The 10,833-nt window shown below is 44.9% G+C and overlaps 1 protein-coding gene across 1 annotated transcript in view; it reads right to left on the reverse strand.

Annotated features, from left to right (window-relative positions):
- Window positions 1-10,827, reverse strand: part of mindy3 (MINDY lysine 48 deubiquitinase 3) — a 45,753-nt gene extending 34,926 nt beyond the window's left edge. The window contains exons 1-10 of the mRNA XM_038977106.1: window positions 9,958-10,827; window positions 9,759-9,838; window positions 9,342-9,402; window positions 8,753-8,938; window positions 8,476-8,527; window positions 7,982-8,096; window positions 7,821-7,894; window positions 7,626-7,705; window positions 7,041-7,111; window positions 6,221-6,301 (exon numbers count right to left, since the gene is read on the reverse strand). Of these exons, the coding sequence (XP_038833034.1) occupies window positions 6,221-6,301; window positions 7,041-7,111; window positions 7,626-7,705; window positions 7,821-7,894; window positions 7,982-8,096; window positions 8,476-8,527; window positions 8,753-8,938; window positions 9,342-9,402; window positions 9,759-9,838; window positions 9,958-10,051 (894 nt within the window). The 5' untranslated portion in view covers window positions 10,052-10,827. The remainder of the gene's footprint in view (window positions 1-6,220; window positions 6,302-7,040; window positions 7,112-7,625; window positions 7,706-7,820; window positions 7,895-7,981; window positions 8,097-8,475; window positions 8,528-8,752; window positions 8,939-9,341; window positions 9,403-9,758; window positions 9,839-9,957) is intronic.
- Window positions 10,828-10,833: the final 6 nt, after the last annotated feature.

Genomic DNA, 10,833 nt, shown 5'->3' on the forward strand with positions numbered 1-10,833 from the left:
AAGTAATTTTCAAGATAGAATGCGCAGTAGGGGAGAAACAGTGCCACCCCACCACCATTGTTATAGGTCGTTATCAATAAAATGTCACAATACGGTGCAGAGCATTCGATTTGCGTGCTAGAGGGCAAGGAGACCCCCAGCTCCACTTAAACCATTGACAACTACATGCCGTTTTCAAGGGATTGTCAAATAAAAAGTGAATTATTTGGTTGTAATATAATCACCTCTTAAATTTTTCCATACAAAACAATTGCGCATATTTAGCTCAGCTCTTTCATCAGAGTTATACAGCATGCTCATGCATGCGATCATACACTGTTTACCAGGGGGCAGGGCTACCTACGTTAAGGCTAATCTGAAGATGGTGCTGGCTAAAGCTAAAACTGGCGAGTGTAGAGAGTATAGAGATATTGTTATACGTCGGTACCAACGATTTTAGGATGAAACAGTCAAAGGTCACCAAGCGCAACATAGCTTCAGCGTGTAAATCAGCTAGAAAGATGTGTCGGCATCGAGTAATTGTCTCTGGCTCCCTCCCAGTTAGGGGGAGTGATGAGCTCTACAGCAGAGTCTCACAACTCAATCGCTGGTTGAAAACTGTTTTCTGCCCCTCCCAAAAGATAGAATTTGTAGATAATTGGCCCTCTTTCTGGGACTCACCCACAAACAGGACCAAGCCTGGCCTGCTGAGGAGTGACGACTCCATCCTAGCTGGAGGGGTGCTCTCATCTTATCTACCAACATAGACAGGGCTTTAACTCCTCTAGCTCCACAATGAAATAGGGTGCAGGCCAGGCAGCAGGCTGTTAGCCAGCCTGCCAGCTTAGTGGAGTCTGCCACTAGCATAGTCAGTGTAGTCAGCTCAGCTATCCCCATTGAGACTGTGTCTGTGCCTCGACCTAGGTTGGGCAAAACTAAACATGGCGGTGTTCGCCTTAGCAATCTCACTAGGATAAAGACCTCCTCCATTCCTGCCATTATTGAAAGAGATCGTGATACCTCACATCTCAAAATAGGGCTACTTAATGTTAGATCCCTCACTTCAAAGGCAGTTATAGTCAATAACTAATCACTGATCATAATCTTGATGTGATTGGCCTGACAAACATGGCTTAAGCCTGATGAATTTACTGTGTTAAATGAGGCCTCACCTCCAGGTTACACTAGTGACCATATCCCCCGTGCATCCCGCAAAGGCGGAGGTGTTGCTAACATTTACGATAGCAAATTTAAATTAAAAAAAAAAAAAAAACATCTTCGTCTTTTGAGCTTCTAGTCATGAAATCTATGCAGCCTACACAATCACTTTTTATAGCTACTGTTTACAGGCCTCCTGGGCCATATACAGCGTTCCTCACTGAGTTCCCTGAATTCCTATCGGACCTTGTAGTCATAGCAGATAATATTCTAATTTTTGGTGATTTTAATATTCACATGGAAAAGTCCACAGACCCACTCCAAACGGCTTTCGGAGCCATCATCGACTCAGTGTGTTTTGTCCAACATGTCTCTGGACCTACTCACTGCCACAGTCATACTCTGGACCTAGTTTTGTCCCATGGAATAAATGTTGTAGATCTGAATGTTTTTTCCTCATAATCCTGGACTATCGGACCACCATTTTATTACGTTTGCAATCGCAACAAATAATCTGCTCAGACCCCAACCAAGGAGCATCAAAAGTCGTGCTATGGGCCTCCCGGGTGGCGCAGTGGTCTAGGGCACTGCATCACAGTGCTAGCTGCGCCACCAGAGTCTCTGGGTTCGCGCCCAGGCTCTGTCGCAGCCGGCCGCGACCGGGAGGTCCGTGGGGCGACGCACAATTGGCATAGCGTCGTCCGGGTTAGGGAGGGTTTGGCCGTTAGGGATATCCTTGTCTCATCGCGCTCCTGCGACTCCTGTGGCGGGCCGGGCGCAGTGCGCGCTAACCAAGGGGGCCAGGTACACGGTGTTTCCTCCGACACATTGGTGCGGCTGGCTTCCGGGTTGGAGGCGCGCTGTGTTAAGAAGCAGTGCGGCTTGGTTGGGTTGTGCTTCGGAGGAGGCATGGCTTTCGACCTTCGTCTCTCCCGAGCCCGTACGGGAGTTGTAGCGATGAGACAAGATAGTAATTACTAGCGATTGGATACCACGAAAATTGGGGAGAAAATGGGATAAAACATTTTTTTTTATTTTTTTTTAAAGTCGTGCTATAAATTCTCAGACAACACAAAGATTCCTTGATGCCCTTCCAGACTCCTTCTGCCTACCCAAGGACGTCAGAGGACAAAAATCAGTTAACCACCTAACTGAGGAACTCAATTTAACCTTGCGCAATACCCTAGATGCAGTTGCACCCCTAAAAACGAAAAACATTTGTCATAAGAAACTAGCTCCCTGGTATACAGAAAATACCCGAGCTCTGAAGCAAGCTTCCAGAAAATTGGAACGGAAATGGCACCACACCAAACTGGAAGTCTTCCGACTAGCTTGGAAAGACAGTACCGTGCAGTATCGAAGAGCCCTCACTGCTGCTCGATCATCCTATTTTTCCAACTTAATTGAGGAAAATAAGAATAATCCAAAATGTATTTTTGATACTGTCGCAAAGCTAACTAAAAAGCAGCATTCCCCAAGTGAGGATGGCTTTCACTTCAGCAGTAATAAATTCATGAACTTCTTTGAGGAAAAGATCATGATCATTAGAAAGCAAATTACAGACTCCTCTTTAAATCTGCGTATTCCTCCAAAGCTCAGCTGTCCTGAGTCTGCACAACTCTGCCAGGACCTAGGATCAAGAGAGACACTTAAGTGTTTTAGTACTATATCTCTTGACACAATGATGAAAATAATCATGGCCTCTAAACCTTCAAGCTGCATACTGGACCCTATTCCAACTAAACTACTTAAAGAGCAGCTTCATGTGCTTGGCCCTCCTGTGTTGAACATAATAAACGGCTCTCTATCCACCGGATGTGTACCAAACTCACTAAAAGTGGCAGTAATAAAGCCTCTCTTGAAAAAGCCAAACCTTGACCCAGAAAATATAAAACAACTATCGGCCTATATCGAATCTTCCATTCCTCTCAGAAATTTCAGAAAAAGCTGTTACGCAGCAACTCACTGCCTTCCTGAAGACAAACAATGTATACGAAATGGTTCAGTCTGGTTTTAGACCCCATCACAGCACTGAGACTGCACTTGTGAAGGTGGTAAATGACCTTTTAATGGCGTCAGACCGAGGCTCTGCATCTGTCCTCGTGCTACTAGACCTTAGTGCTGCCTTTGATACCATCGATCACCACATTCTTTTGGAGAGATTGGAAACCCAAATTGGTCTACACGGACAAGTTCTGGCCTGGTTTAAATCTTATCTTTCGGAAAGATATCAGTTTGTCTCTGAATGGGTTGTCCCCTGACAAATCAACTGTACATTTCGGTGTTCCTCAAGGTTCCGTTTTAGGACCACTATTGTTTTCACTATATATTTTACCTCTTGGGGATGTCATTCGAAAACATAATGTTAACTTTCACTGCTATGCGGATGACACACAGCTGTACATTTCAATGAAACATGGTGAAGCTCCAAAATTGCTCTCGCTAGAAGCCTGTGTTTCAGACATAAGGAAGTGGATGGCTGCAAACTTTCTACTTTTAAACTCGGACAAAACAGAGATGCTTGTTCTAGGTCCCAAGAAACAAAGAGATCTTCTGTTAAATCTGACAATTAATCTTGATGGTTGTAAAGTCGTCTCAAATAAAACTGTGAAGGACCTCGGCGTTACTCTTGACCCTGATCTCTCAGGGCAACGAACCGCCCTTGCTGTCTCTGCCTGGCCGGTTCCCCTCTCTCCACTGGGATTCTCTGCCTCTAACCCTATTACAGGGGCTGAGTCACTGGCTTACTGGTGCTCTTTCATGCCGTCCCTAGGAGGGGTGCGTCACTTGAGTGGGTTGAGTCACTGACGTGATCTTCCCGTCTGTGTTGGCGCCCCCCCTTGGGTTGTGCCGTGGCGGAGATGGTGGTTGAAGATATCCCTCTAGTGGTGTGGGGGCTGTGCCTTGGCAAAGTGGGTGGGGTTATATCCTTCCTGTTTGGCCCTGACTGGGGGGGTATGATTCGATGGGGCCACAGTGTCTCCTGACCCCTCCTGTCTCAGCCTCCAGTATTTATGCTGCATTAGTTTATATGTCGGGGGGCTAGGGTCAGATTGTTATATCTGGAGTACTTCTCCTGTCTTATCCGGTGTCCTGTGTGAATTTAAGTATGCTCTCTCTAATTCTCTCTTTCTTTCTCTCTCTCAGAGGACCTGAGCCCTAGGACCATGCCTCAGGACGACCTGACATGATGACTCCTTGCTGTCCCCAGTCCACCTGGCCGTGCTGCTGCTCCAGTTTCAACTGTTCTGCCTGCGGCTATGGAACCCTGACCTGTTCACCGGACGTGCTACCTGTCCCAGACCTGCTGTTTTCAACTCTCTAGAGACCGCAGGAGCGGTAGAGATACTCTTAATGATCGGCTATGAAAAGCCAACTGACATTTACTCCTGAGGTGCTGCACCCTCGACAACTATTGTGATTATTATTATTTGACCATGCTGGTCAATTATGAACATTTGAACATCTTGGCCATGTTCTGTTATAATCTCCACCCGGCACAGCCAGAAGAGGACTGGCCACCCCTCATAGCCTGGTTCCTCTCTAGGTTTCTTCCTAGGTTTTGGCCTTTCTAGGGAGTTTTTCCTAGCCACCATGCTTCTACACCTGCATTGCTTGCTGTTTGGGGTTTTAGGCTGGGTTTCTGTACAGCACTTTGAGATATCAGCTGATGTACGAAGGGCTATATAATTAAATTTGATTTGATTCATGCTCAGTAAACATCATTTGATTATGTCATACATAAAGGTAGCATTGATCTCTCAATATTGGCCACCATTAATTGGATATTTGAGTGATAAAATAATAGTGAACTATACCTGACATGTATGAGTGGTTTAGGTTCATTTCCCCATCCTTTGTGGCCTCTGCCTGTCAAGCAGCAGAAGGGCACATTTTCCGATGCACTGTTAGCTGATCATTGTAACTTTGCAAGCTACCAGTAGAAACATTGTACAGTTGGCTAAACATAGTGGTAAGTAGACCTAATGTACTTTTTTATCCAACCAATGTAGACCTACTTAGTGAAGTTAGCTAACATCCCCTTTTCAACTTTGTTTAAGTGTTTGAAAGTTAGAGGCATAAATATCATACCTGTCAAAAAAAAAAATGCTAACCTCCCCTTTTATTGTAATGGTGAGAGGTTATCATGTCTTGGGGGGATGATATTTGTGCATCTAACTTTTTCACTCATTATTCACGATTCATTCCGGACTATCCGTAAACATGGTAGCATGTTTAGAAACATACATTATTTACCATTAATTTCTAATGGGGCACAAAATGATCTGAAACCACCAAAACAAACAGCAAAAGCATCCAACAAGTTTGTAGAGTCACAAGCTTGATGTAAACATTGTGTGCTAGGAATATGGGACCAGATACTCAACTTTTGACTACTTAAATACACATACAATACCAGTCAAAAGTTTGAACAGCTACTCATTCCAGGGTTTTTCTAATATTTTACTGTTTTCTACATTGTAGAATAATATTGAAGACATGTATTTGTTTAGTGTGTTGTGTAGTGTAGTGGCTTTGATGGCATGCACCCCACTTGTTTCTGCCCCACCAAGATTTACATGCTAAAATCACCACTGCATATTGTGCACTGATGACTGAGGGGAAAAAAAGTGTTTGTTGTTTTTAGTAACTTCGTTGTTGTAATATCGCAAACAAATGGGGCAGTTTCACCATTAAGGAGCCCAGCTTTAAGAGTCCATTTGTAACAATTAATAAACGTTGTGAACATGCTGTCATTTCTCAACCCCCATATCAGCTGTGTTACACGCACACTGCTTCACCCAAAACACTGGTGTGTGTGCATTTTACAAGCTGGTTGGCCCAGTTGCAGCTGACCACAAGGTTTCAAGACAACGCCAAAAAACAGCAGCAACTAGCCATATAAGACCATACTACTGCCGTCTCTCTCGCTCTCTCATGTGAACTGTGCAGTACTAAATCTGTTAAAGCACACATTCCTGGTTCTTCTTTTTCTGACCTGCCCGCTGGAAGAGAGACTGGCTTATATTACACACAGACACACATGGCCCAGGTTGAGTGTGTGTTTTTGTGTGATTCTTACCTTGGCGAAGAACACTGAGAGATGAGTCTCACTGCCAAGGATCCATATAGGGAATTTAGGAGACTTCAGGAACGCACCCACCTGAAACACACATACAAACCAAAACTGGAGCAAAGCAGTTCTGATTCAGATTCCAGACCAACTTAACTGTCTGAACCCAGACCAGGTTAGTTTTACAGACTAAAGGCTTTCTGATGCCATTTCAACTGACAAAAGGAATGATCAGGGAATACAATGTGATGTCGTAATAGAATATGTACAGTAAGAGAGAAGAAAAGACTGTCATATTGTTGCTAATACAATGGTTGTTCAATGAGCAGGTTTATAGCATGAACATACCAATGTACCCAGGTCTAACTCATCTACCCAGACTTACTCAGCTATTCTACTACTCTACTGTAGTCCCTGCTCCTTACACATTTCCTGTAGCCACTCTTATTGTTATGTTTTTTTTCTGTAAAATGAAATGTTATTTTCTCCCTTGAATCTCCCAGTATGTGTGAGTGTGTATAGGGTTGGGGTTAGGTGGTGAGGACTATTGCCTCCAAACACATTTACACATGGGATCTCACAGAGTGGTTTGTTTTCCACCACTATCCAGATCATAAATGTCCTACTGCATAGTCAGTCACACACAAGAAGTGGCTGTATGTGTGAGAGAGGGAGTGTGTATGCCAATGTGTTTATTGGTCGTGCTGATTCTCTCACAGAACGTTTGAATCGCTCTCCGCAATCATTCGTGACTAGTGAACAAGAACAAACTCACCACTATGGTTTGGACATAACAAGCCTGAAGGAATGTCAGTCTGTTTGTTCGTACCTTGCAGTAGCGTAGTGACTCCATGAGAGTGAGGAAGCCCACTGAAGCCTGGTTGTGGACACCATGGAGCTCTGAGGGAGGGAGGGAGGGAAAGAGAGAAGAGAAAGAAGACCAGCTTAGACCAACAACAAAAAACTAGGTGAAACAGCTTCTTTGGTCTCTGTGTGTATGAAAGTTTGACTGATCACTGCCATCTAGCGTTCAGATGTGGGATCACAGTCACCAGGAAACTGGACAACGTCTTCGTAACACCTTCCGTAAACTGAGTAAACTGAGCAATAAAGTCGCCTAATGCTCATTGAAGAAAAGATTAAAATTAAATCACGCTGCCAGATAATGAGGTTTATTGGACAACACTTTGCACTAAGATAATGTAATCCGCTGTGTGTGTGTGTCCCCCGTTTGGTAGAGCATGGCGCTTGCAACGCCAGGGTTGTGGGTTCGATTCCCACAGGGGACCAGTGTGGAGAAGGAAAAAAAAGTATACAAATGTATGCACTCAGTAAGTTGCTCTGGATATGAGCGTCTCCTAAATGACAAAAAAAGTTACAAATAAATAAGTCAGCCTGCGTGTGGAGTACTTACTCATGCCAGAGCACTCCCTGTCTCCGTCCCACACATTAGAGACAGCATGGCCCGTCACTAACAGGTTAACCAGACTCTGACTGCAGAGAAAAAGAAAAGTAATGGCTTAAGCTTTTTGGAACATCACTTAGCTCAAGTTGTCAAAAGAAATGTAGCTGATATAGATTCAATACAGTGAGGGATCAGAGGTTGTACCTGCCGTGGCCATAGACTGGATCTATGAGAGGCTCTGCAGTATCTTCAATCTCATTCCTGATGTTCTCTATCCTCTGTAGACAGAAAGAGAAAAGTGGTTACATGCACGCACACAGAGTGCAGAGTAATATGCACACATAAAAACACATGCAGAGCCTTACCTTGGTGAGGATGACAGAGTAGAGGAAGAGCAGGACTCCACAGCGCCCTTTCCAGGTTTCGTAGAGAGACACCACCTCCTCTCTAAGCTCTGATAATGACTTCACAATACGCTTCCTGTAGACATGAGAGGTCAAAGGTCAGGGGCTAGAAGTCAGCGAGACCACCTCTAATGACATTGCACTCATTTAGAGGTCAGAGACAGGAGGGTTCATGCTGACAGTGTTGTATAATGTCATTATGCAATCAAAGATTGTGTGTATCTCATTAAGGAATCAGTGAAGAGTGTGCGTGCTGAGTCAGGAGTGTGTGCTGAGGCAGCAGGTTGTAAATCATTATTGAGAAACTCCAGTCACACACACAGGCTTAGCCAATCCCAGACAGATGGAGACACACACACTAGAATTCCTGACTTTCCTGCAATGCAGTGGTCCTTTCATCTCCATGGAAGTTATGGCCAATAGAGAGATGAGCCACAGTCAGTAGAGTTACTTACTGGAGGATGCTATGAAACCGCTCAAAGCCAAGATCCTCAGCAGCCAAAGCAGCTACACACAATAGACACACAGAGATGCAAACACACACGTTTTAGTGAAACAATTTAGGTAACATTGACAGAACACATGTCATTATTCTAGATTCACAGTGACAGCAATACTACTCACTATGCAGTCTACCCACTATCATATGCGATGATTAATACCATCTCACTACAGCAATGCAGTTATTCATATTAGATGGGTATTAGTGGATAGATGAGTAGTGGGACTCACTGGGTTGCTGGTCTTGCTGGGTCTGGCTGGTCTCCGGACCACCTGTGAGGGATGTGTGAGTGGTAGTGTGGGGGCACTGTCCTTTGGCCCAGGTCACCAGGCAGTAGGAGGTGGTGGAGGAAGTAGAGCAGGCCTGTTCGAGGATCTCAGCCAGAGTAGAACATAGGGCCGCTTTCTGCTCCTCCTCTACAAGGAACAGAAGATATAGGCTAGGTTTCTAATATATATATTTATGATGCATCTCCATTTGGAGCTCTCTCTGCATCTCCATTTAGAACCCTCTCTGTTTAACAGGGTCAGTTTGGGGTCAGAAGTTAGGGTTACCTGTGACGTGTCTCTAGTTACAACTTTTTCTGTTAAACAGGGTCAGGGCTAGGTTTCCCAAACTCAGTCCTTGGGACCCCAAGGTGTGCATGTTTTGTTTTTTCCCTTAACACCACAGAGCGGTTTCAAATAATCAACTAATCATCAAGCGTTAATAATTTGAATCAGCTGTGTAGTGTTAGTGCAAAACCCAAAATGAGCTCCCCTTGGGGTCCCGAGGACTGAGCTTGGGAAATGCTGGGTTAGGGTTAGAGGTCAGGGTTACCTGTGATGTGTCTCCAGTTAGAACTCTCTCTGTTAAACAAGATGTTCTTCAGAAGGAAGGCCTGCAGGAAACAAACAATCAGGAAATATTCTACAAGCTGTAACCCATCTCTATAGCACCAAAAACACAGCCTGCAGTCCTCATCAACCCTATCCACTCTGTCTAAGAACAGATGTTTACGAAGACACTCCAGCACCATAGAGTACTATAATAAATAAACAGTAGTAGAGAAGGCTTCTCAGCTGAGTGACTGTCGGGTGACTTCTGTAAAGTGCTATCTAAGAAGATGTGTGCCTGTCCAGATATCATAATTCTGGTTACAGACACCAACACCCTTTACCTGGTCATAGGCTGGGCCACCTAACTCATGTTTGTGTGTAAGGTTATGCACTGTCTGGTCTGGGGACTGGTCCATACCTGTACAGGAGCAATGACAGCGCAGGGTCCTCCTTCAAACTGCTCCAGTGCTGTGTGTTCTGTCTCACTGAAGACCAACCCTGAAATACAGGAATCACAGAGTCACTTATTTTGCCCCACCACTGACAATGTCTAGGATTGTGTTCAGGTTAGAGGGGGGTGCGCCAGAATGGAGCGAAGTAGGCGAGAGGTAGCTTACCTTGGGTCCATCTCCGGAAGAGTGAAGCGGACACCCCGTTGCTGCCTGGTCTTTCCCAAACTAGATCCACAACCTCTTTATTTAACTCCCCCATCGCCCTATAACACTGGTCCAACAGCCCTGGCAAACGGTTAGCTGGCTAGCTAACTACAATCAAATACAGAGCAGTTACTGCGCACACAGCCACGGTCCCGTTCGGGTTGGAGGATAGCTAACCTTAGCTAGCGTTGTGGTTTACTCTTCGACTTTCCAGGAACTGGTGCTTCGCTTCCCTCGGCATCGGCCACAACGAAGCTCCGTGGCAGGGCAGTCTCCCCGGTCTGACCAGCGGACAGATGGGCGATAGGCGCATTAACGTTAGTTAGCTACCTAGCTAGTGATGTTATGTGGGCGCGTCTGACCGGCTATCTTAGCGTGGGCCGACTTCTCCAGCAAAGCAGCGTGCGTAAACTAGTTAGCTGCCTGGTCAGCTGTCCAGATTAATAAGAATAAATTAGGGAGCCAGGCTGTTAGTTGACTGCTCAATTCTCCTTGGTCCAAGTCGTAACGTTACCTTGCTACTAGTAGCCTGCTAACGTTAACTCGTTAGCACCAGTTTGCTATGTTTTAGCTAGCTAAATGCATAACGTTTTGACGTTCCAAAGAGCGCTGAGGCGGTGGCAGTTTAAATCCAGGTCTGAATGCCGGTAACTTTCGTTTAGTCAGTTGTTAGAAGGCAAACGCCTGTAATAGATATCTGAAGTAGTAAAATCTTGAAAAGAATATATGATTGTCGTCGGTATCAAAGACTAGCTAGAAGTATGTCATTCGTCTATTTACAACAGCTGTTTGGAAATGTGTATTGAGTGACGAAAACGCTCGTAGCTGTGGATTGGT

Source organism: Salvelinus namaycush, chromosome 37 (genome assembly GCF_016432855.1).
Source record: "Salvelinus namaycush isolate Seneca chromosome 37, SaNama_1.0, whole genome shotgun sequence".
NCBI classification, from domain to species: domain Eukaryota; kingdom Metazoa; phylum Chordata; class Actinopteri; order Salmoniformes; family Salmonidae; genus Salvelinus; species Salvelinus namaycush.